The 24,582-nt window shown below is 55.5% G+C and overlaps 1 protein-coding gene across 6 annotated transcripts; it reads right to left on the minus strand.

Moving 5' to 3' along the window:
• Positions 1-1,531: 1,531 nt before the first annotated feature.
• LAT2 (linker for activation of T cells family member 2) lies at positions 1,532-20,676 on the minus strand. 6 transcript variants are annotated; one of them, XM_063646410.1, is made up of 13 exons: positions 20,508-20,676; positions 15,068-15,190; positions 14,261-14,300; positions 11,563-11,606; positions 11,341-11,389; positions 10,991-11,127; positions 10,731-10,766; positions 10,615-10,645; positions 9,680-9,735; positions 7,563-7,622; positions 7,149-7,328; positions 6,583-6,881; positions 1,532-2,415 (listed from the first exon to the last, which is right to left on the minus strand). In XM_063646410.1, exons 2-12 carry the CDS (start codon positions 15,159-15,161, stop codon positions 6,601-6,603), a joined length of 1,008 nt encoding a protein of 335 aa, XP_063502480.1. In that variant the 5' UTR covers positions 15,162-15,190; positions 20,508-20,676; the 3' UTR covers positions 1,532-2,415; positions 6,583-6,600. The 6 variants fall into 6 exon arrangements, with proteins under 6 accessions (XP_063502480.1, XP_063502481.1, XP_063502483.1 ...); XM_063646411.1 differs by having other exon boundaries at positions 11,090-11,127; positions 20,508-20,674; XM_063646413.1 differs by having other exon boundaries at positions 6,583-6,707; positions 20,508-20,672.
• Between the last annotated feature and the right edge of the window lie 3,906 nt (positions 20,677-24,582).

Genomic DNA, 24,582 nt, shown 5'->3' on the forward strand with positions numbered 1-24,582 from the left:
CCAGCCCTCAGGAAAACACCGTGACGCCCTTCCTGTGTTCTAGACCATACTCTGCGCTTGCTTTAGAATTCCCCAGAGAATTTCCTACTAATTTGTAGAATTGCCTTTTTTTTTTTTTTTTTTTTTTTTTTTGGTAAGATACTATTTTTTTCCCTTTTTGTTTTGTTTTTATTTTTGAGATTGAGTCTCGTTCTGTCGCCCAGGCTAGAGTGTAGTGGGCCAATCTTGGCTCACTGCAGCCTCAACCTCTTGGGCTCAAGTGATCCTCCTACCTCACCCTCCCGAGTAGCTGGGACTACAGGCATGTACCACGATGCCCAGTTAATTTTTAAATTTTTTGTAGAAGTGAGGTCTCACTATATTGCTGGGACTGGTCTTGAACTCCTGGCCTCAAGTGATCCTCCCACCTCAGCCTCCTAAGTGCTGGCATTACAGGTGTGAGCCATCATGCCTGGCCCATTTGGGCACGGTGGCTCACGCCTGTAATCCCAGCACTTTGGGAGGCCGAGGCGGGCGGATCATATGAGATCAGGGGGTTTGAGGCCAGCCTGGCCAACACGGAGAAATCCCGTCTCTACTAAAATACGAAATTAGCTGGGCATGGTGGCGCATGCCTGTAATCCCAGCTACTCAGGAGGCTGAGGCAGGAGAATTGCTTGAACCCAGGAGGCGGAGATTGTAGTGAGGCAAGATGGTGCCATTGCACTCCAGCCTGGGTAACAGAGCAAGACTCGTACAAAAAAAAAGGAAGAGAAACTTGTCCCTGAGGTTGTACAGTCAGGACTTCAGGGTGTGAAGTAACAGGCGGGCGGTAGTTGGGTTCTAGATGTTTCTTCTGATTTCCTAACTTGTCGCATTAATTTCTTCTCATGGGAAGAGTCCCTGGGCCATCCCAGAAAGACGGCTGGACTTGGGAACTAAGATCCCATCCACAGCCCTGACGCTCTCAGGGTTCCTTTTTATTAAACAAGAGCTGTGGCTGCCATTCCCTTAAGGCTTTTTGTGTTTGGTTATGTTTTTTGAGACAAGGTCTCCCTCTTTTGCCCAGGCTGGAGTGCGGTGGCGCAATCTCGGCTCACTGCAAGCTCTGCCTCCCAGGTTCACGCCATTCTCCTGCCTCAGCCTCCTGAGTAGCTGGGACTACAGGCACCCGCCACCACGCCTGGCTAATTTTTTTGTATTTTTATTAGAGACGGGGTTTCACCGTGTTAGTCGGGATGGTTTCGATCTCCTGACCTCGTGATCCACCCACCTCAGCCTCCCAAAGTGCTGGGATTACAGGCGTGAGCCACCGCGCCCGGCCGTGTTTTGTTATGTTTTTTGAGACAAGGTCTCCCTCTTTTGCCCAGGCTGGAGTGCAGCGGTACAATCATAGTTCACTGCAACCTTCTGAGTTCAAGCGATTTTCCTGCCTCAGCCTCCCAAGTAGTTGAGACTGCAGGCATGCACCACCAGGCCCGGCTAATTTTTGTATTTTTATAAAAGGTTTTTTACCTGAAGCAGGGGAAAGGAGATACAGGATAATCACTGCTTTTCAACTAAAATGGTTTTATTGAGATGTTTTGGTTGAAGGAGATACTTTTTCTGGTGGCATTTCTGACTCAAGGTCCCTCCGGGCCCCAGCTCTTCCCATGAGACAGTCACAACACTGTCTAATCAGCTCTGCAGAGGCCAGCCCTGGAACAGAGGATTCAGGGCCATGGAGGGGACCTACTCGGCCCTGTTCTAGTCACTACTTCTCTAGACTCTCACGCACTATTGTCTGTAGCAAGTGACATTTCCACTGGAAGCGCATAAAGATGGCGATAGCCTCATTTCTTCCTGAGTGAACTGAAGCCCAAAGAAAGGAGAGGTCCCACCAAAGGGGAAGAGAGCTAGGGCCCCACCCAACCAGGATGCTGAAATAAACTACATGTAATGCTTTCTAGGAGACAACACAGAAATCTCTACTCTGAAATCCAGAATATTAAATATGGCTCCCCCTCTGTAAGTTAACTGTAGAAGCTTATCAATCATTTAAAACCCCAGCAACCAACAATAGCAATTAGGAATCCAAATTCGTAGCACAAAAGGACACAGATACCAGTGTTGGACAGTAGTTTTGTTATGGGGACTGGACAACAGCTTATCCTAAATCCTGCGCATCTGTCCATACCAGGAGCCGGGTTACCCTCGGTACCAGGTGCCTGCCCCACAAAGCCCGGGTGGGGAGAGGGCTTGGTGACGGGGCTGCAGCTCCCATGGGTAACTGTCCTTTCCCGGGCTGTGCACGCTTGGCCAGGTGGTCCTCAGGGTGGCGGGTTCTCCTTCCGGGAGCAACCATGGCAGGGGCTTAAAAGTTGAGTAGCTCTGGGAAATGGTCCTTGGAAGCAGCGACGGGTCCGTGAGCACAGTGGTCCCTCTTCGCCTTGGCTCCTTAAATGAAGAGGAAAGTTTGTAGAAGGAGGTTTGCCTTGATCAGTATTTTGTTCCTGAGAACCATAATCACTGGTTTGGGGACAGCATTGAGCCTGCCTCCTGGCTGAGAACAGAAGCCACACATCAACCAATCAACTGGGTTTCTTTTCTTTTTCTTTTTTTCTTTCTTCTTTGTTTTTTTTTGTTTGAGATGGAGTCTCACTCTGTCACCCAGGCTGGAGTGCAGTGGCGCTGGGACTACAGGTGCCCCCCACCACGCCTGGCTAATTTTTTTTTGTGTGTGTGTATTTTTAGTAGAGATGGGGTTTCACCGTGTTAGCCAGGATGGTCTCGATCTCCTGACCTTGTGATCCGCCCGCCTCAGCCTCCCAAAGTGCTGGGATTACAGGCGTGAGCCACTGCGTCTGGCCTCTTCTTTTTGTTTTTGTTTTGAGACAGGGTCTTGCTCTGTGGCCCAGGCTGGAGTGCAGTGTTGCAATCACAGCTCACACAGCAGCTCAACCTCCTAGACTCAAGCTATCCTCCCACCTCAGCCTCCAAGTAGCTGGGACTACATGTGTGCGCCACTACACCTGGCAAATTTTTGTGTATTATGTAGAGACGGCATTTCACCATGTTGCCTACCCCTGTCTCCACTGCTGCCACCCCTGGCCCAGATGGCACCAGTGCCTAGGTCCTTCCTGGACTTCCTGTACCACTCTCCCAGTACCCATTTGTCTACCCAACAGCCAGAGAAATTGAATTAGAAACATCCAGCCAGTCTTTTGTACAAAACCTTCCCATTAGCCAGGCATGGTGGCTCATGCCTGTAATCCCAGCACTTGGGGAGGCTGAGGTGGGCGGATCACGAGGTCAGGAGATCGAGACCAGCCTGGCCAACATGGTGAAACCCCATCTCTACTAAACATACAAAAATTAGCCAGGCGTGGTGGCGTGTGCCTGTAATCCCAGCTACTCGGGAGGCTGAGGCAGGAGAAACCTGAACCCAGGAGGCAGAGGTTGCAGTGAGCTGAGATCACGCCACTGCACTCCAGCCTGGGTGACAGAGCGAGACTCCCTCTCAAATAACAAAATAAAATAAATACAAATTAGCAGGGTGTGGTGGCAGACACCTGTAATCCCAGCTACTTGGGAGGCTGAGGCAGGAGCATCGCTTGAACCCAGGAGGCGGAGTTTGCAGTGAGCCAACATTGCACCATTGCACTTCAGCCTGGGCAACAGGAACGAAAAAAAAAAGAAAGGCCGGGCGCAGTGGCTCAAGCCTGTAATCCCAGCACTTTGGGAGGCCGAGGCGGGCGGATCACGAGGTCAGGAGATCGAGACCATCCTGGCTAACACGGTGAAACCCCCGTCTCTACTAAAAATACAAAAAATTAGCCGGACGTGTTGGTGGGCGCCTGTAGTCCCAGCTACTCGGGAGGCTGAGGCAGGAGAATGGGGTGAACCCGGGAGGCGGAGCTTGCTGTGAGCCGAGATCGTGCCACTGCACTCCAGCCTGGGGGACAGAGCAAGACTCCGTCTCAAAAAAAAAAAAAAAAAAAAAAAGAAAAAACAACCTTTCTATCTCCCTCCCTCCCTCCCATCTCATGCAGTAAAACCCCAAGTGCTGGCCCTGCCTGGTCAGCCTCCCCACCTCCGGCCTCGACCTCCACTAGTTTCCCCTCACCCGCTCCTCCCTGGCCCCTGGCTTTGCTCAGACCTGTGGAGCTCACTCCACCCTGGGGCCTCCGTTGTCCCCTCTGCCTGGATGTCCTTCCCCCAGATGCGGTGAGGAAGGGAGCTCTGAAAGGCTTCCCTAGCCTCCTTCCTTAAACTGCAACACCCCATCTTGCTCACAACCCCCACACTACTTCCTGCCCCGCTTCCCTGTTTTGTTTCTCTCTGCCAGACTTACCACCAGTGAACATGCCATGTCTTTTTATCTGTTTTCTTGTTCTGTTTTTTTTTTTGACAGGGTCTCACTCTCATCCTGGCTGGAGTACAGTGGTACAATCATAGCTCACTGTAGCCTTGAACTCCTGGGCTCAAGCGATCCTCCTGCCTTAGCCTCCCAAGTAGCTGGGACTACAGATGCACACCACTATGCCCAGCTAATTTTTAAATTTTTTGTTTTTTTGAGACGGGGTCTTGTTCTGTTGCCCAGGCTTGAGTGCAGTGGCACGACCACAGCTCACTGCAGCGACCATGGCTCATTGCAACCTTGACCTCCCAGGCTCAAGTGATCTTCCCACCTCAGCCTCCCGAGTCAGTGGGACTCTAGGGCATCCACCACCATGCCTGGGTAATTTTAAATGTTTTTGTAGAGGCTGAACATGGTGGCGTGTGCCTGTAATCCCAGCTACTTGGAAGGCTGAGGCACGAGAATCGCTTGAACCCAGGAGGTGGAGGTTGCAGTGAGCCGAGATTGCGTCACTGCACTCCAGCCTGAGTGACAGTGATACTCTGTCTCAAAAAAAAAAAAAAAAAAAAAAAGTTTTTGTAGAGACAGAGGTCTTTTTTTTTTTTTTTTTTTTTGAGACGGAGTCTCGCTCGGTTGCCCAGGCTGGAGTGCAGTGGCGCAGTCTCGGCTCACTGCAAGCTCCGCTTCCCGGGTTCACGCCATTCTCCTGCCTCAGCCTCCCGCGTAGCTGGGACTACAGGAGCCCGCCACCACTCCCGGCTAATTTTTTGTATTTTTAGTAGAGACGGGGTTTCACTGTGTTAGCCAGGATGGTCTCGATCTCCTGACCTCGTAATCCGCCCGCCTTGGCCTCCCAAAGTGCTGGGATTACAGGCGTGAGCCACCGCGCCCGGCCGACAGAGGTCTTGCTATGTTGCCCAGGCTGGCCTCAAACTCAGAGGCTCAAAGGATCCTCCCGCCTCAGCCTCCCGAAGTGCTGGGATTTATAGGCGTGACCACTGTGTCCAGCCCTGTCTGTTTTCTCTTTCCCACCAGAATGTAAGTTCTAAGGGGTCAGGGGTTTCCTGTTCTTTATGTCGGTGTTCCCAGCACCTAGAGCAGGACTTGCCCATAACAGGGGCCCAGTGGATACTGGTTGAATGAATGATGTGGGGCTCTGCACACTTGGCTCAAACTCCTGCACCTGCCTCTGGGGCTGACTCTTGACCACCCAGGTTCACTGTGGTTTCCACCCTCCAGCCTGCTCGCTGAGATGACGGCCTGGGTCTCCCAGATGGGGACTTTGGGCAGCCTTCAAGGCCCTCTGGGGGTCCATCCTGCTTCCCAAGCGGTAGACCTAGCCTGGGCTTTGATGTCTGATGTCTGACCACTGAGGCTTCCATCTCCTCCTCCCCTTACTTCAAGATGTGACCTTGGGCAGGTGGCTTAACTGCTCTGTGGCTTTGGGTGCTAAGAGATGGTGCACGTGTGAGCGCTTAGCATCACACCATCTCACTGGCCTGCGGTGGCCCCTCAGTGTGTCTCAACCACTGTTATATTTCCTAATGTCCCTGCCTCCTGTCTGTTTCCAGCATTGACCGAGTGCCTGCTGGGCTGAGGCTTTGTGTGCGATGTCTGTTTTTTTATTTATTTATTGAGACGGGATCTCGCTCTGTCGCCCAGGGTGGAGTGCATGTGATCTCAACTCACTGCAACCTCCGCCTTCAGGGTTCAAATGATTCTCCTGCCTCAGCCTCCCAAGTAACTGGGACTACAGGCGCCCACCACCATGCCTGGCTAATTTCTTGTGTTTTTAGTAGAGATGAAGTTTCACCATGTTGGCCAGGCTAGTCTCGAACTTATGACCTCAGGTGATCTGCCTGCCTCGGCCTCCCAAAGTGCTGGGATTACAGGCGTGAGCCACCGTGCCCAGCTGTGTGTGCGATGTCTTGTCTGAGAAGTGGGCACCAAGTGAGGAACTAAGTTCTGGGAGGTTGTCACTTGGTCCAAGGTCACAGCCAGGAGGATGCAGTGGAGTTGGGAGACCCACCTGGTGCCCACTCCTTTGCCCCTGAAGTCACCAGAATTCCCTGCCTGACGCCCTTGGCCAGAACAGAGGAACAGAGTCGCCAAGCTGCCCTCTTGGAGCACCCATGGGTGCACTGTGCAGCCCCCAACATGGCCCCTCCACCCACACTCTCGGCTGTTCCCTTGGATTGGGGGTCCTGCAGCCTGGCAAGACCTCCAATCCTTGGCCCACGGCAGCTGGAGAGCAGGGGCTGTACCTTTCTTCTTGGTCTGCCCTAGGCTTCTGTGGCCGCCACCTCCCCATTCACATAATCCGGTTCCCCGTCCTCCTCCTCGTCTGGGCTTCCCACCGGGCCAGGGGATGCTTCTTTCTGGAGTTGCCCTGCGGACCAGCGGGCAGACAGGTCATCGAGTGGTTCACATGGAGACACCCATGACTGCTCCCCCAGACTCAGACCCCCAGACTCCACAAAACAGCCTGCGGGAAATGCCACGCCCGACAGGTCCTGGCTGTGTGTGTCTGTCCCGTCTCTGGGATTTGCTGGAGATCGTCCTGCTGTGAGAGCAGGTGAATGCGTTACTCCACGCATGCAGCTGGACGGGGCGGCCTGCCCGGGAGGACCTGACCCCACCCTGGAGGCTGGGCGGCTGCCGAGGGCCGTCCTTTGTGGTTCAAGGTCTCTGCAGCTGCTCCTGCACCCAGGCATCACTGCGGGGTTAGCTGGACTGGCTGGAGGGAAGCCCACTTTCAGCCTGCCCTTCCAGGCCAGTCCCTCAAGCCTGCCCTAAGTGGACAACCCTGCCTCTTCTCCCGGCCACCTACCCATGACCTTCCTGGACTCGCGCCACTGATGGATAGATGCTGAGTTCTGATAATCCTCAGATTCCTCATCTTCTTCCGGGGAGGCAGAGGGACAGAGACCGGAAATGGGGCCAGTCTTCAGGGCCAGCGACAGGCTGTGGTCCCCTCTGCAGAGGCCACCTATGCCCTCCTGCTGGGCACCTGCCGAGAGGGAGAATAGGCCCCCCTTGGCTCAGTCCCACAGAGGTGCCAGGAGCCAATAGAGCCTCCTCTGAGGATAGTAGGGGCAAGGCTCTACCCAAAGGTACCCGGGGATCTGAGAGCCTTCGGGCTTCAAAGTGGGGGCAGCCTCTGAGCACTGGGGAGTGCAGGGGCACCTGGCCAAGGAGGCCTGCTGCTCCCAGCCCCAGCCTGCCTCTGGCTGGGCAGCCTCACCTGTCTTTCTGGTTTTCTGCTTGCAAATGAGCACATTCTCGTAGGAATTGGCATCATCATCTGCAGGAGAGAGAGGAGCGGGCACGGGGGTGTGGGCAGACCCTGCAAGGCCGGGCTCGTCCTCCCTCTCTGTCCTGCCTTCCCTTTGCAGGGGACCTTTTCTGCCAAGCCCTAGCCCTCTGGGTCCCCCGGGACCTCAAGCCTTCTTCTGGATGAGCTTCCTAAGGGGCGCTGGCCTGGTGCCCCTGCAGGCTCTTCCCTGAGCCCTGAGCTCCTTCTCTGTCTTCTTTGTTTCTTGTTGAGACGGTCTCGCTCTGTCACCCAGGCTGGAGAGCATTGGCAAAGTCCGCTCACTGCAGCCTCCAACTCCTGGCTCAAACGATCCTCCTAACCTGCAGACTCCTGAGTTGCTGGAACTACAGGCATGCACCACCACGCCCAGCTAACTTAAAATTGTTTGTAGAGAGGATCTCGCTGTGTTGCGCAGGCTGGTCTGGAACCCCTAAGCTTAGGCGATCTTCCCAAAATGCTGGGATTACAGGTGTGAGTCACTGTGTCCAGCCTCCTTCTCTGTCTTCTGAGATCCCCTCCAAATGCACTCTGGAGGGCGTACTCTGGGGGGGGCTGCAATTCAGGCACACGATGGGTGGCTGGAGGGAGGGAGGGAGGGAGGCAGGGGCAGCCTCAGGGGCTCATCTCTATAATCAGGAGCTCTCCCTAGAGCCACTGCCAGGAGGGGGCTGGACTCTTCCAGATAGGGCAGGGCAGGCTGGGGACGCTTTGCTCGGGGACCCAGGCTGAGTGTGGCACATCAGCACCTGGCACCCCATCTTGGCCCTGTAATGGGGAAGCTGGGCTCTGACCAATGCCCCACCCAAAATCCATCAGTGATATTGGGGGTCCAAAGAAATGAGCACTGCCAGCCTGGCGGGGTGGGTCACGCCTGTAATCCCAGCACTTTGGGAGGCCAAGGCGAGCGGATCACCTGAGGTCAGGAGTTCAAGACCAGCCTGGCCAATATGGTGAAACCCTGTCTCTACTAAAAATACAAAAAATTAGCCAGGCATGGTGGCAGGCGCCTGTAATCCCAGCTACTCGGGAGGCTGAGGCAGGAAAATCACTTGAACCCGGGAGGCGGAGGTTGCAGTGAGCCAAGATCATGCCATTGCACTCAACCTAGGTGACAGAGCAAGGCTCTGTCTCAAAAAAAAAAAAAAAAAAATTGGAGGTGGCAGTGGTGGGGGACAGAAGAGGACCCCCAACACCATGGTCCTACCCAGTATGGTCCAGGCAGGAGCCAGGTCGTGGAGCTGGATTCAAACCCCAGGCCCATGCACCTCTCAACAGGCACCGCCCACCCTGAGTCCTCGGTTGCCCTTTTTTGGAGGGATTTTGTTTTTTTTTGTTTTTGAGATGGAGTCTTGCTCTGTTGCCCAGGCTGGAGTGCAATGTCGTGATCTCAGCTCACTGCAGCCTCCGCCTCCCGGGTTCAAGCAATTCTCCTGTCTCAGCCTCCCAAGTAGCTGGGATTACAAGCATGTGCCACCATGCCTGACTGATTTTTTTTTTTTTTTTGGTATTTTTGTAGAGACGGGGTTTCACCATGTTGGCCACACTGGTCTTGAACTCCTGACCTCAGGTGATCCACCCACCTTGGCCTCCCAAAGTGCTGGGATTACAGGCATGAGCCACCACACCCAGCCTCTCAGTTGCCCTTTCTATAAAGCAAAGGCATTCAGGGACCAAGGTTCTGGTGGCCTTAGAACCTGCAGGGATCACCATCCCAGGTACCTTCTGGGGTCAGGAGAAGATGCTCAGTCCTCGTTGATGAGGACCTGGCCTCCCCTGACCTCCCCAAGCCAGCCCTCTAGTTCCCTGCCCTGTGGCCCACTCCTCCCTCCCACGCCCTGTGCCCACAGCTCTCCCGCGCCGACCCGCCCGCCCCCTATTCCTCCTTGGCCCCCGCCTGCAGCACCAGCCTCCTTCTGTCCACCCATCTGGCTCTGCCAATTTACCCGAACCCAGGCCCAGCCTCCTCTCCTGCCTGGAGGTGTGGCTTCTGCCTTGAGCTCCCACACCACTTCCTCCCCCACCACCAGCTTTGTCCTTCGCCTCACCTTCCGGGAGCTTCGAGAACCGCCCCCAGTTGTAATGCTCCATGGCAATGGGGTCTCTGGTCAAGAGAACATACACAACACAGGTTTCAGGGCAGGCTGGAGGTCGGGTTGTGGGCTCCATAAGGGGGCGGTGAGGCCAGGGCTGCTCCCACCATTGCTCCTCTTGGGGGCCATGGGGGTCTGCCAGGATCTCCTCTCTGACTCCTCCACCCCCACTTCCTGGGACCCCTGAGCCACCGGGGGCTGGAGGAGGCGGCCGCCTGGCTGGAGCCACTTTTTTTTTTTTTTTTTTTTTTTGAGACAGAGTCTCTGTCGCCCAGGCTGGAGTGCAGTGGCATGATCTCGGCTCACTGCAACCTCAGCCTCCCAGGTTCAAGCGATTCTCCTGCATAAGTCTCCCGAGTAGCTGGAATTACAGGCATGCACCATCATGCCTGGCTAATTTTTTTATTTTTAGTAGAGATGAGGTTTCACCATGTTGGCCAGGCTGGTCTCGAACTCCTGGCCTCAGGTGATCTGCCTGCTTTGGCCTCCCAAAGTCCTGGGATTACAGGCATGAGCCACCACACCTGACGAGCCACCTTGCTCTGTGACCTTAGGCTATTCCCCATAGTTTGCCCATCTGCGAGATGATGCAACACCCCCGAGGGATTCTAGGTGTCCTGTAGCTTGTCTTTGGGTGATGCTGAATGAGTCTCCATCCCCTGCCCCTGACACTCCGTGTCCCAGAGCAGGGCCAAATCCAGTCCCTCAAAGCCAGGGTTACCTAAGAGACAACAGTGTCGCCCAATGCCTGCCTGCTAGGAGAAGGGGGGAACCTGGATGCCTCATTCTAGTGCAAGAGGTGGTTCCTGGACCAGGAAGCCCAGGGCTGTGGAAGGTAGGTGGGGCAGGGGGAGAGGCGGGGCAGGGGGGACAGGACCAAGGTCACTCACATGTAGGCTTCCTCCGACCCGTGTCTGCTTCCTGCAGGAGGAAGCGAGAATCAGGCCTGAGCCCCTGGGCTGTGGCCCCCACCATGGCCTCCCCCTTTCTCCAGGAGCCCACCTACCTTTGCTGAAGTTCTGGTACCTGGAAGATGCTGGATCTGGAAGAAAGACCCAGCTCATTGCTCTCTCCCCTGGCCCCTGCTTTCCACCCAGCTCGGGCGCTGCAGCCCAAGGCAGGGCGAGCTATTTCCCGTGTCTGAGCCTTTGCAGTGCTCCCTGTCCCCTCAGTGGGGCATGTGCGAGTGTGCACCCTCCCCCTGCCAGGCCGATTCCAGGAGCCCGCCCTGCCCCAGTCTGTGTGTCTCTCCTGGGGAGGCCTCGCCTGGCCCTGCAGCCCCCACTGCTCGACACCTGTCACAGGGGGTTTTCGCCTGTCTTAGTCCCAGCTTGGCTAGGCCTGTCCCTGCCCTGTGCCACTCACCCTCCAGGCTGGGGGAGAATTGCAACAGCTTGTCCTTCCTGCAGGGAGGGGGAAGGAGGGGATTAAAGGAGGGGCCATAGGGGAGAGGCCCCCCAGGACACATCCCCCCATGCCCCTGGTGGGGCCTTCATAGCCGAACCCTGGAGCTCTGGGACCCGGGGAGGGAGGGAGGGAGGTCTTGACCTGGGCTTACCAGGTGGAGACCTCCAGGACTTTCCTTCTTGTCACTTCCTGGGGGGGCTGTGACCTACCTTGTGAGTGCCATGTCCGCCAGGGGTCCTGGCCATGCCTGCCCGACCACTGCAAAGGGCAAGAAGTGGGGTGTTGGCTGGGCCCCCAGGCTAGCCCAACCCCCTCACCCCATCATCTCCCCACATCAGGCCTGGCCACGGTCTCAGGGCAATGGGGACCGAGATAACTTGATAGGGACACCCCCAACCCAGAGCCCAACCCGGGGACCCTTGGAGACTCACAGGAGTAGGTCCGGGACCCCGTAAAGCTCTGTTGGTCCTCACGCCTGGAAATGCATGGGCTGTGCTGAGCCTGGGCCTGGCCTCCCACAGCTCCCACAAGAACACAGGGACAGGAGAGGGACAGGCAGGGATGAGGAGGGAAAGCGGAGGGACGGACCAGGGCGACAGTGGGGAGGAACTGCTGCCCTTTCAGGCCTCATTCTCACGGCTCCCCCTGCTACCCCCATTCTCTGGCCCCTCCGTGCACTGGGTGCCCACCCCTCACACACGGCCCTGGGCTGGAGCCCGGCTCTCAGCCAGACCCATCGCCGACGTGGCCTCAACAGGGCCACATCCTGCCAGGGGGGTCCCAGGCCCCTGGAGATGGGTCAGGAGGGGTCTGTGGACAGGGCTGTGGAGGCAGCCCTGAGATTCCGGGGCATGAGGGTGAATGAGGGCAGGTGCTCAGGGACCCAGCAGTGACTTGGGGTAAATTATTTCAGCCAGGAGTGACAATGAGGCTGCCTCCCACCTGCCGGTCCCAGGGAGTGTTTGCAATTCCTTAAAAAAGCACACACTCTAGGCCCGGCATGGTGGCTCACACCTGTAATCCCAGGGCTTTGGGAGGCCAAGGCAGGCGGATCACCTGAGGTCGGGAGTTCAAGACCAGCCTGACCAACATGGAGAAACCCTGTCTCTACTAAAAATACAAAAATTAGCTGGGCATGGTGGCGCATGCCTGTAATCCCAGCTACTTGGGAGGCTGAGGCAGGAGGATCACTTGAAGCCAGGGGGCAGAGGTTGCAGTGAGCCAAGATTGTTCTACTGCACTCCAGCCTGAACAACAGAGTAAATGTGACTCCATCTCTAAATAAAGAAAGAAAGAAATAAAAGACTATTCCTAGTCTTCCTTGCACCAAAGTGTGGCTATGGATTAAGCTCTGGTCTATGAGATTCAAGCCAAGGTTGTTGATATTTCCAATAAATCTTTTTAAATGGGGGCACTGGCAACTGGGGGACACCCTTTGTATCCTTGTTCATTCTTTCTTCCTGCTGCTGGGAATGCAGAGATGAGGGCCAGCACCCCAGCTGCCATCTTGGACCATGAGGTGCTCTTGAAAATGGAAGCTGCCATTACAGATGATGGGGTGGATTAGCTCATTATTAAAGCAGGTTTGGGGGCTCCTCCTCTGAACCAGAATGGGTACCTGGCCCAGCCTTCCAAGCTCCTGGAAGACGGGGCTCAGGATGACCTGATTTAGGAGAGAGACCCTAAATCCACAGGAGAGAGTCAGACGTGGCTTCCTGGGAGAAGCAACAGAGGAACGGAGCCTGTGCTCACAGCAGTCACTTCATGCAGGCTGGTGGGACTGAGCCCAACCGAGGTGACATGGAGAGGCAGGCACAGGCATTCCAGGGAGAGGACCGAACAGCTCCCCTCCACCTCCCACATGGGGACGCTGAGTCTGGCCCTGACCATCTATGGCTCTAAGATCAATCAGGGGGCCGGGGGTGGGCAGGACCTGAGGGAAGAGGGGAGAGGGGAAGTGTCCGAGGAGTCAAGGGCATGGGAGGCATCAGGGGAGGTTGCAGGCAGGCCAGAAAGCCACGTGGCCAGAAAGACCCAGAAAGGTCTAACCCCGGCCCATGATGAGCAAGGATAGGAAGATTCTATTTTCAAATCTCACTGTGGTTTTTCAGTTGCAAAAGGAAATGAGGAAGGATGTGTGTGCGGGTGTGCGTGTGTGGGTCATGAATGACTGCTCGGGGGTGCACATGGACCTCCAAGGTCTCCTGGGCCCACAGCCATTCTCTTAATCAAAGGACACCCATGGCCACTGCCCATGTGCCCGGGTTTTTCTGGGTTTCAGCCCCAGTCTGAAGTGTCGAACCCACTGCCCTTCCCTGGGTCTTTCTCACAGTCCTTCCCTGGTCCCCCGAGGGACTTGCCCACATCCTCCCCTGAGCTCCGGCAGCTTTTTCCAGGGGAGTCTCCGACAACGTTCACATTTCACCCTGTGCCGGGGTCTCTATCTCTTACATTGCAGGGGGAAAGCGGACTAGCCCCGGGGGACTGGGGTCAAAGGGAGGCTGAGGACACAGGTACCTGGTGGACTTCTATTTTTTTTTTTTTCTTTTCTTTTTTTCTTTTCTGAGATGGAATCTCGCTTTTTTGCCCAGGCTGGAATGCAGTGGCACAATCTCGGCTCTCTGCAACCTCCACCTCCCGGGTTCAAGTGATCTTCCTGCCTCAGCCTCCAGAGTAGCTGGGAGTACAGGGACCCACCACCACGCCCGGCTCATTTTTGTATTTTAGTAGAAATGGGGTTTCACCGTGTTGGCCAGGCTGGTCTCAAACTCCTGACCTCAGGTGATCCACCTGCCTTGGCCTCCCAAAGTGCTGGGATAACAGGCGTGAACCATCGTGCCTGGCCAGATGCCTGGACTTCTGGAGGGGTTCACAGGCAAGCTGAAGAGTGGCTAGCCCCACAGCCCAGGCATCCCCGCCTCCCAAAGCCCTCCCTAACCCGAGCTGCAGCAGGGCCTGGACAGGCCCTGGACACTTCCTCTCCCTTCTCTGATGGCTAGGGACCCGCTAGAGCTTGGCAGGAGGAGGTGTGAGTGAAGGGGTGAAGGACGGGGTGCCAGGAATTCCCTTGGGGACGCCCATGCCCAGGGCACATGAATACACCAGGCTAGGGACATCGAGGCAACTCACAGACTTCTCTGCTGGTAGATTTTCTCTGACCTCTTTGCACCTGCAAGAACAGGCCAGGATTAGCAAAGGGTCTGGGAGCAGCTGTGAACTGAGGTCAGACACCCCCCGCCATGTCTTGTCTCCCAGCAGGACTCAGACAGGACTTGGGGGCCAAACTGTCAATCATCACCGGCCACCTGATATTAAAGAGTATTTGGGACCAGGTGTGGTGGCTCCCTCCTGTAATTCCAGCACTTTGGGAGGCCGAGGCGGGAGGATCACCTGAGGTCAGCAGTTCGTGACCAGCTTGGCCAACATGGGGAAACCCCGTCTCTACTAAAAACACAAAAATTAGCCAGGCGTGGTGGCAGGCACCTGTAGGTCCCAGCTACTCAGGGGGTTGAGGCAGGAGAATCGCTTCAACCCGAGAGTTGGAGGTTGCAGTGAACCAAGATTGCACCACTGCCCTCCAGCCTGGGGGACCAGAGCGAGACTCTGTCAAAAAAAAAAAAAAAAAAAAAAAGGTATTTGCTCACCCTTTTTTAGAAGGGGAGAGGCTAGAAAAGTGGATGCCACAGGCAACCTCGCCTCCCCTCCCTCGTCTAGGGCAATTTCTCTGGCCCAAGATACCGCAGTTGACCCAGCAAAGCCAAAGCCCTCAGGTGCACCTGACCATTGTCTTCAGGGGGCAGTTTAGGGGTTCAGGGGTCACGTCACGAGGTTCATCTGACCGCCCCTTCTGACCACAGCCATGTCTGGGCCTGCGAGGGTCTCTGAGATGCACCGTCCACACCTTCTCCCCATCACGTCCCCGAGACCCCCGCTTACCTGGGCGTGAGCAGCGCACACACAGGCTGGCCGCCACCCCCAACAGCACCAGCAACGCTGCTCCGGGCCACAGCAGTTCAGTCCCCGAGCTCATGTTGGCTCCTGGTGTTGCCTCCTGTGATGCTGAAATGGGAGGTGCCCATGAGCTAGGGGCCCCGTTTTCAGGAATCCTACCCCACACCCCCACTGTGCTCGGACAGCCCCATACCTGAGCCCAGGCTGCGGAAACACCACCTCCCCTCCCTGCTCCTGCACTGGGCAAGGACAAAACCAGTCCTGTTCACCCCATGTGACCCCAAACCAACACCTCTGCCCGGTGAGCCATCTTCACCCTTGATAAGTGCTGGAAGGTTCTGGGGGCCCACAAGACAGCCCCATGTGCACGCACACAGCCCTACACACAGCCTCGCTTAATCCAGACAACTGCCCTTTGAAGACAATGTTCACCGCATTTCACAAATCGAGAAACTGAGGCCACAGAGCTCATGTCTGCTAAGTGGAAAGATGGGATTCAGGCCCCAGTGTCCTGCCCCTAACCCTGGCTCTGCCCATCAACCCACAGTGGGTTGCCTCCAGTAAACCCACCCTGGCTCCTGGAGGTGACAGTCTGTGGCCACCACTCACACAGAAGCACCCGGAAGTCCTCGCCCACCCCAGAGCAATTCAGGGCTCCTCCATGCTTCCCAGGACCCCTCTCTGCCCACCTCCTGCCTTGGGGTCCCCCCAGGACCTGGGAATGGGGCTTCCATTCCTGAAACAACTGCAAGCCCAGATTCTGCCTGTGGTGGGAGCTGGGAGGAGGGAGGTCAGGAAGGCTTCTTGGAGGAGGTGGCCCAAGAGCATGTGGTGGAGAAAGGTGATCCACAGAGGGATGGGACCCTAGGGCACTGCTGCAGGTGGCTGGGATGACATGAGCTGGGATTCCAAGGATGGGCTAAAGACAGGATGTTCGGGGGGAGGGAGCCCTGAATCTCTGGCTGGCACCTGACCGGCTTCTTGGTCTGTGGCCGGTCCCAGCCTTGGAGTCACGGCGTGATGACCAGGCCTCAGCAAAACACACGCACACCACCCACCGCGGCCTGGTGAATGGAGGCGTGGCCCTCTAGAGTGGGCTTCCAAGAACTGTTGCAACTAGCAACAGACCCGGGCCAGGCGCGGTGGCTCACGCCTATAATCCCAGCACTTTGGGAGGCCGAGGCAGGGAGGATCACTTGAGGTCAAGAGATCGAGACCAGCCTAGGCAATATGGTGAAATTCCGTCTCTATAAAAAAAACACACAAAAATATATATATACAGATATATATATATCCAGGCATGGTAGTGCATGCCTGTGGTCCTGGCTACTTGGGAGGCTGAGGCAGGAGGATTGCTTGAGCCCAGGGAGATCAAGGCTGCAGTGAGCTGAGATCATGCCACTGCACTCCAGCCTGGGCAACAGAGTGAGACTCCGTTTCAAAAAATAATAATAAGGAGACCTGGCCCCCTGGAGATGGCTGGGGACAGAGTTGAGGGTGGTGGGGTCTCTGAAGGGGTGGGGCATGGCGGGCATTTGTGGAGCCAACACTCCCGAGTGTCCACTCTCCCCCACCCCCCGTGTTCTTCCCACCCTGGCCACCAGTGAGGAGGGCTTCTCCCCATCCCACAGCTGGGGAAGGTGAGGCTTGGAGCAGTAAACAGGACTTAAAAGGAGAAGTTCCAGCTGGGTGCAGTAGCTCATGCCTGTGATCCCAGCACTTTGGGAGGCCGAGGCGGGCAGATCACGAGGTCAGGAGTTCGAGACTAGCCTGACCAACACGGTAAAACCCTATCTCCACTAAAAATACAAAAATAGCCGGGTGTGGTGGCGCACGCCTGTAATCCCAGCTACTCAGGAGTCTGAGGCAAGAGAATCGCTTGAACCTAGGAGGCAGAGGTTGCAGTGGGCCGAGATCACGCCACGGCACTCCAGCCTGGGCAACAGAGCGACACTCCATCTCGAAAAAAAAAAAAGAAGAAAAGAAAATGGCCGGGCACGGTGGCTCACACCTGTAATCCCAACACTTTGGGAGGCTGAGGTGGGTGGATCATGAGGTCAGGAGTTCAAGACCAGCCTGGCCAAGATGGTGAAACCCTGTCTCTACTAAAAAAAAAATACAAAAAATTATCTGGGTGTGGTGGTGGGTGCCTGTAATCCCAGCTACTCAGGAGGCTGAGGCAGAGAATTGCTTGAACCCAGGAGGTGGAGGTTGCAGTGAGCCGAGATTGCGCCATATCTCAATAATAATAATAATAATAATAATAAAGGAAGCGCTCCGGGCTGCCTACCTCCTGCCTTGGGATCCCCCTGAGGTCCACCAGGACCTGGGCTGTCCTCCTTGAAAGCTGCGTGGCTTTGGACAAGTCTCAGGACCTGTCTGGACTTCCCAAATCCCTGCGGTAAGATGACGGAATCTCCATGCGGCCCTGAGCCACAGTCAGAGGCGCATCACAGAGAAGCCACCAGGCCTCTCCCCAAAAGCCAAGTGAGTCAGTGGGAACAAGTGAATTTCTGAGCAATGTGACTGGCACGACCCACGTCACCCCAGGAGGTTGTCTGAGGAAAGCTCTGCTCTCTCCTCCCCATGGCCCGCCTGGGCACTGCCCTTCCCCCTCCCCGAAACTCACCTTGCCTCAGTGCCCCCAACCCAGGGTGTACCCCCAACCCCTCCAGCATGGCCCAAGTTCATCTCAGGCTTGTGAGGTTGGAGCACCTTGTCTTGGGGGAGGGCTCATGGGACCATATCTAGCCTCTGCCTGAGACTCCCCCGCCTCAGTTTTCTCATCTATAAAATGAGGTCGGGCTAGGTACAGGGACTCACACCTGTAATCCCAATACTTTGGGAGGCTGAACAGGAGGATCACTTGAGTTTGAGACCAGCTTGGCCAACATGGTGAAACCATGTTTCTACTAGAAAAATACAAAAATTAGCCAGGCGTGGTGGCGCAAGCCTATAATTCCAACTACTTGGGAGGCTGAGGCATGAGAATCACTTGAACCCAGGAGGCAGTGAGTTGCAGTGAGCTGAGATCACGCCAGTGCACTCCAGCATGGGAGACAGAGAGAGGCTCCATCTCAAAAAATAATAATAATAATAAATTAAATAAATAAATAGACAAATAAATAAAATGGGATCAGGCTGGGCGTGGTGGCTGACGCCTGTAATCTCAACACTGGGAGGCCAAGATAGGAGGATCGCTTGAGGCCAGGAGTTCGAGACCAGCCTGGACAATGTAACAAGCCCCTGTCTCTACAAAAAAAATGAAAAAATTAGGCAGGCGCAGTGGCACATGCCTGTGGTTCCAGCTACTCAGGACACTGAGGCAAGAGAATTGCTTGAGCCCAGGAGTTGGAGGCTGCAGTGAGCCAAGATCACACCACTGAACTCCAGCCTGGGTGACAGGCTGTTTGTTAAATAAAATTTAACAAACAGTCGTATGTCTGCCCCCAGACTGAATACATCCTGTGCTGTTGGCCGGGTGCAGTGGTTCACACCTGTAATCCCAACACTTTGGGAGGCTGAGGCAGGCAAATCATCTGAGGTCAGGAGTTCAAGACCAGCGTGGCCAACATGATGAAACCCTGTCTCTACTAAAAATAAAAAATTAGGCCAGGCACGGTGGCTCACACCTGTAATCCCAGCACTTTGGGAGGCCGAGGCGGGCAGATCACGAAGTCAGGAGATTGAGGCCATCCTGGCTAACACGGCGAAACCCCATCTCTACTAAAAATACAAAAAATTAGCCGGTCGTCGTGGCGAGTGCCTGTAGTCCCAGCTACTCGGGAGGCTGAGGCAGGAGAATGGCATGAACCCGGGAGGCGGAGCTTGCAGTGAGCTGAGATCGCACCACTGCACTCCGAGCCTGGGAGACAGAGCGAGACTCCGTCTCCAAAAATAAAAAATAAATAAAAAATAAAAAATTAGGCCGGGCGCGGTGGCTCACGCTTGTAATCCCAGCACTTTGGGAGGCCGAGACGGGTAGATCACGAGGTCAAGAGATCGAGACCACGGTGAAACCCCGTCTCTACTAAAAATACAAAAATTAGCTGGGCGTGGTGGCGGGCGCCTGTAGTCCCAGCTACTCGGAGAGGCTGAGACAGGAGAATGGCGTGAACCCGGGAGGCGGAGCTTGCAGTGAGCCGAGATCGCGCCACTGCACTCCAGCCTGGGCGACAGAGTGAGACTCCGTTTAAAAAAAAAAAAATTCTGTGCTGTCTCTGTGTCTCTGTCTCTCTCTGTCTCTGTCTCCCTCTGTGTGTGTCTCTGTCTCACTCTCACTTTCACTCTCCCATCCAGGTTCTGAAAGCAGGTGGGCTGAGGTGGAGGGAGCGGACGGTGAGCCCTCTGAGGCCCCCAGGGGCTGGCAGCGCTGGGCGGGGTGGAGAGTGGGGGCTGCCACAGACCACGGTTCTGCAGAGGCCAAAATAGCACTAAAGGGAAGTGGGCAGTTTTCATATGAACAAAGATTGCCAAGAGCCGGCTTCGGGGAAGCTCTCGGGGCTGGGCTGGAGGAGCTACAGTGTCTGAATCCCGCCCGGAAGGACGCTCGAGACCACCCTCCCTGTTCTCCCAGCCATCTCCGAGCTGAGCTGCGGTTGGGGACACTGGGGTTGGGGAGGGGGCAGCCTGGCTTGAAGCCCTGGACGGCTTTATCCACTGGACTCTGCTCTGGGGTCTGTTGGTTTTTTTCATTTAGTTTTTAATTTTATTTTATTTTTTTATTTTTTAAAGAGATGGGAGTCTCACTATGTTGCCCAGGCTGGTCTCCAGCTCCTGACTTCAAATGATCCTCCCGCTGTGGCCTCCCCAAATGCTGGGATTACAGGTGTGAGCCACCGTGCCCAGCTGGTCCTGTTGCTTTTTCCAAATAACTCTGGGCTTCAAACGAGGCTAGCTGGGAGGGAGAGAGGGAGGCGGGCGGGTGCGGCAGGGGCCTGAGCAGCCCTGGTCCCAGGGACAGAGCTGAGGGCCAGGTAGGGGGCTGGGCAGGGAGGCGGTGGGGGTTCTCCACCTGACCTGGGGCAGGACCTGGGCCCTGGCCTGTAATCTCACCGTTTTCCCCGACCTGTGTAGGGGGTTACAGTCCCATTTCACGGATGAGGAAACCGAGGCTCCCAGGCCAGGGCAGCCACTGTTTTGGCTCTCGGCCACCCTTCACCAGTCTCTGGCAATGATGGGACCACCCTGGGATGTCCCAAGACTACGCAAGCTGGACAGGGGAAGGTGAGGGCAAGAGAGTGGTCAGAAGCCCAGAAAAAAACTGATCCCTGAAATGCCACAGGGCCTGGTGCCAAGGTGGGAGTGGGGCCACGGGAGGGGGTGCCAGGCATCCAGGCCTCTTCTCACCCCACCCAGTGGGGCCAGGCGCTCCTGGGGGATGGGGAACAGCCTGAGGACTGAGGCACCCCTGGGAAAGGCTTACCTGAGAGTCCAGGGTTCCTCACCGCGGCCGCCCCATCCTGAGCCCGTACACCTGCCCGAGCTGATGCCAACACCACTGACACTGACGGGTGGGCAGGGCGGGCTTCCTGCCAACCACTGAATCATCCGTACATCCGCCGCTCTGCCGGACAGGCTCAGCTATGAAGGGGGGCGGGGGGGAGGGAGGGGAGTTGGGGGAAGGAGGCGGGAGAGAGAGAGAGAGAAGAGAAACAAAGTGAGAGGGAGAAAGAGAAGAGAGATAGGGCCAGGCGAGGTGGCTCACGCCTGTAATCCAACCACTTTGGGAGGCCGAGGCGGGTGGATCACCTAAGGTCAGGAGTTCAAGACCAGCCTGGCCAACATGGTGAAACCCCGTCTCTATTAAAAATACAAAATTAGCTTGGCATGGTGGCATGCGTCTGTAATTCCAGCTACTCGGGAGGCTGAGGTAGGAGAATCGTTTGAACCTCAGAAGCAGAGGTTGCAGTGAGCCGAGATTGCACCACTGCACTCCAGCCTGGGCGACAGAGGGAGACTCCGTCTCAAAAAACAGAAAGAAAAAGAGAGAGACACAGAGAGCAGAGAGACACAAAGAGAACAGGAAAATATGGACACACACTAAACACACACATAAACAAAAAAGGCACACAGAGAGGAAGAGAGATACACTCCAATAGACGGGGAGCAAGATAATGAAACTGAGGTGCTCCTGCAGATGGCAGATATGGAGACACACATACGCTAAAAAGACACACACAGGCAGAAATTCACACCCATGGGCCGGGCGTGGTGGCTCATGCCTGTAATCCCAGCACTTTGGGAGGCCAAGGCAGGCAGATCATGAAGTCAGGAGTTCGAAACCAGCCTGACCAACATGGTGAAACCCCATCTCTACCAAAAATACAAAAATTAGCCGGGCATGGTGGCGGGCGCCTGTAATCCCAGCTACTCGGGATGCTGGGATGCTTGAACCCAGGAGGCAGAGGTTGCAGTGAGCCCAGATAGCACCACTGCACTCCAGCCTGGGTGACAGAGCAAGCCTTCATCTCAAAAAAAAAAAAAAAAAGACACACAGGCAGAAATTCACACTCATGGGCCAGGCGCGGTGGCTCACGCCTGTAATCCCAACACGTTGGGAGGCCGAAGCAGGAGAATCACCTGAGGTCTGGAGTTCAAGACCAGCCTGGGCAACATGGTGAAACCCCATCTCTACAAAAAATTTAAAAATTAGCTGGGCATGAGATGGACCAAGAGACACAGAGAGAGACACACAGAAAGATACAGAGAGTCACAGACTGTCAGAGACACACACAGAGGGGGAGAGAGCAAGAAACAGAGAGATAGAGGCCAGGTGCAGTGGCTTGCACCTGCAATCCTAACATTTTCGGAGGCTGAGGCAGGAGGATCGCTTGAGAACAGGAGTTTGAGACCAGCCTGGACAACAGAACGAGACTCCATCTGTAAAAAAATTTTTTTAATTAGCTGAGTGTGGTGGCACGCACCTGTAATCCCAGTGTTTTGGGAGGCCAAAACGGGAGGATTTCTTTTTTTTTTTTTTTTTTTTTTGAGACAGAGTCTCGCTCTGTCACCCAGGCTGGAGTGCAGTGGCATGATCTCGGCTCGCTGCAACCTCTGCCTCCCGAGTTCAAGCGATTATCCTGCCTCAGCCTCCCGAGTAGCTGGGATTACAAGCGCCTGCTACCACACCTGGCTAATTTTTGTATTTTTAGTAGAGATGGGGTTTCACCATGTTGGCCAGGCTGGTCTCAAACTCGTGACCTCATGATCCATCCACCTCGGCCTCCCAAAGTGCTGGGATTACAGGCGTGAGCCAATGCGCCCGCTGCACTCCAGCCTGGGGGACAGAGCAAGACCCTGTCTGTAAAAACAATAAATAGGCCAGGCGTGGTGGCTCACATCTGTAATCCCAGCACTTTGGGAGGCCAAGGTGGGTGGATCACCTTCCTTAGGTCAGGAGTTCGAGACCAGCCTGGCCAACATGGTGAAACTCCATCTCTACTAAAAATACAAAAATTTGCCGGATGTGGTGGTGGGTGCCTATAATCTCAGCTACTTGGGAGGCTGAGGCAGGAGAATCGCTTGAGCCCAGAAGGCGGAGTTTGCAGTGAGCCAAGATCACGCCACTGCACTACAGCCTGGGTGACAGAGCGAGACTCTGTCTCAAAACAAAACAAACCAAAAAAAACAAAAAAAAATTAATAATAATAATTATTATTATTTAATTAATAGCTCGATGGCCTTGGGCAGCTGTTTAATGGTCAATAGCACAAGGCAGTCCACCCACTTGTGGGATGTGGCTTTATTGACCTCAGGTGCCAGAGCATGCTGGACTCCACAGAGAACTGTCTCACTCAGTCCTCACGTCTGTGTGGATGGCAGCCATGGTGTCCACCCCAGGGCTGGGCACAGGAGCAGCGCTGGGCAGGAGTGGGCTCTGGTCCCTCTGCCTGTGCTATGAGCCGTTCTCTGCTCCCCTTGATGCCAGGAGCCTCATCTGTACAGTGGGGTGATGAGACCCCCAGGGCTGGGGTGGAGCAGGGCTGTCCTTCCTTCTCCCACCCTTCAGCACCCTCTCCATCCGCAGCCTCTGACACTTGTGCTGTCCACTCCTCCACCTATCTTTGGTCACTTGTTCCATCTGCCCTGCCCTCGTGGCCTCTGCAGGGGTCTCTCTGTCCCTGCCCTGCCCACCTATGTTCTGCGTCCTTTGCCTCTGTGTCCATCTGTCTCATCCTCTGGGACTCTTGCCGTCTGACCCTCTGTCTCTATTCCTCGCCCGGTTCTTTTTTTTTTTTTTTTTTTGAGACAGGGTCTCACTCGGTCCAGAGGTGAAGTTGGATTTGAACCCAGACCCCCAAAGCCTGGTTTCCTCGCTGGGACCCCCTGCCTGGCTCCTCCTCACACAATGGGAACAAATCTGCATCCGTTTTCCTCCAGCCCCAGACTATGCACCTGGATAGGGGTTTACCTGCTGTTCTTTCCCCCTTTTTTTAAAAATTTTTTTGAGACGGGGTCTCACCCGGTCACCCAGGCTGGAGTGCAGTGGTGCAATCTCAGCTCACTGCAACCTCTGCCTCCCAGGCTCAAACGATCCTCCCACCTCAGGCTCCAGAGTTAGCTGGAACCCCAGGTGCGTGCCACCACGCCTAGCTAATCTTTGTATTTTTTTTTGTAGAGACAAGGTCTCACTATGTTGCCCAGGCTGGTCTTGAACTCCTGGCCTTAAGCGATCCTCCATCCTCAGCCTCCCAAAGTGCAGGAATTACAGGCGTGAGGCCACCGCGCCTGGTCCCATTGAACCCGGTGTCTATCCCACCTACTGGAGACACCAGGGAAGAGCATGACAGTCCGCCACCTATATGTCTGGCATTTCAGAACCTTGGTCTCCAGTCCTGGATGCCTCTAGGCCTGGGACCCTGGCTCTGGGGTCTTACTCTCAGCTTGGGGCTAGGTTTCTCTTTTAGCCTTGGCCGCGGTGTCCCGGCCAGGCCAGAAGAGGTGGCCGTGGAGCCGAGCGGCTAGGCCCGCTGCTGCCACCTCGTGGACAAGGAGGGTAGCACATGCTCCAGGGACTGGTTCTGAGAGATCCTGCAGGCGTCCGTGTCAGGAGCTCACCCTGCCTCCCTCTGCGGCCGGACTAGGACTGAAGCTAGGGCCATCAGACGCCAAGACCTGTGCCTGTGCAAGGAACCGCCACCCTCCGTTGTTCCATCCAGCAATGCCAAGTGCACTGGATTCAGGACCACGTTTCCTTCCCACGGTAACCGGTAAGAAGACAGAGGCTCACAGAGGTGAAACTGGATTTGAACCCAGACCCCAAAGCCTGGCTTCCTCGCTGGGACCCCCTGCCTGGCTCCTCCTTACACAATGGGAACAAGCCTGCATCAGTTTCCCTCCAGCCCCCAGACTATGCACCTGGACAGGAGTTACCTGCTGTTCTTTTTCTTTCTTTCTTTTTTTCTTATTTTTTTTAGATGGGGTCTTGCTCTGTTGCCCAGGCTGGAGAGCAGTGGGGCGATCTCGGCTCACTGCAACCTCTGTCTCCTGGGTTCAAG

This window comes from Symphalangus syndactylus, chromosome 9 (assembly GCF_028878055.3).
Source record: "Symphalangus syndactylus isolate Jambi chromosome 9, NHGRI_mSymSyn1-v2.1_pri, whole genome shotgun sequence".
In the NCBI taxonomy this organism is placed as follows: Eukaryota; Metazoa; Chordata; class Mammalia; order Primates; family Hylobatidae; genus Symphalangus; species Symphalangus syndactylus.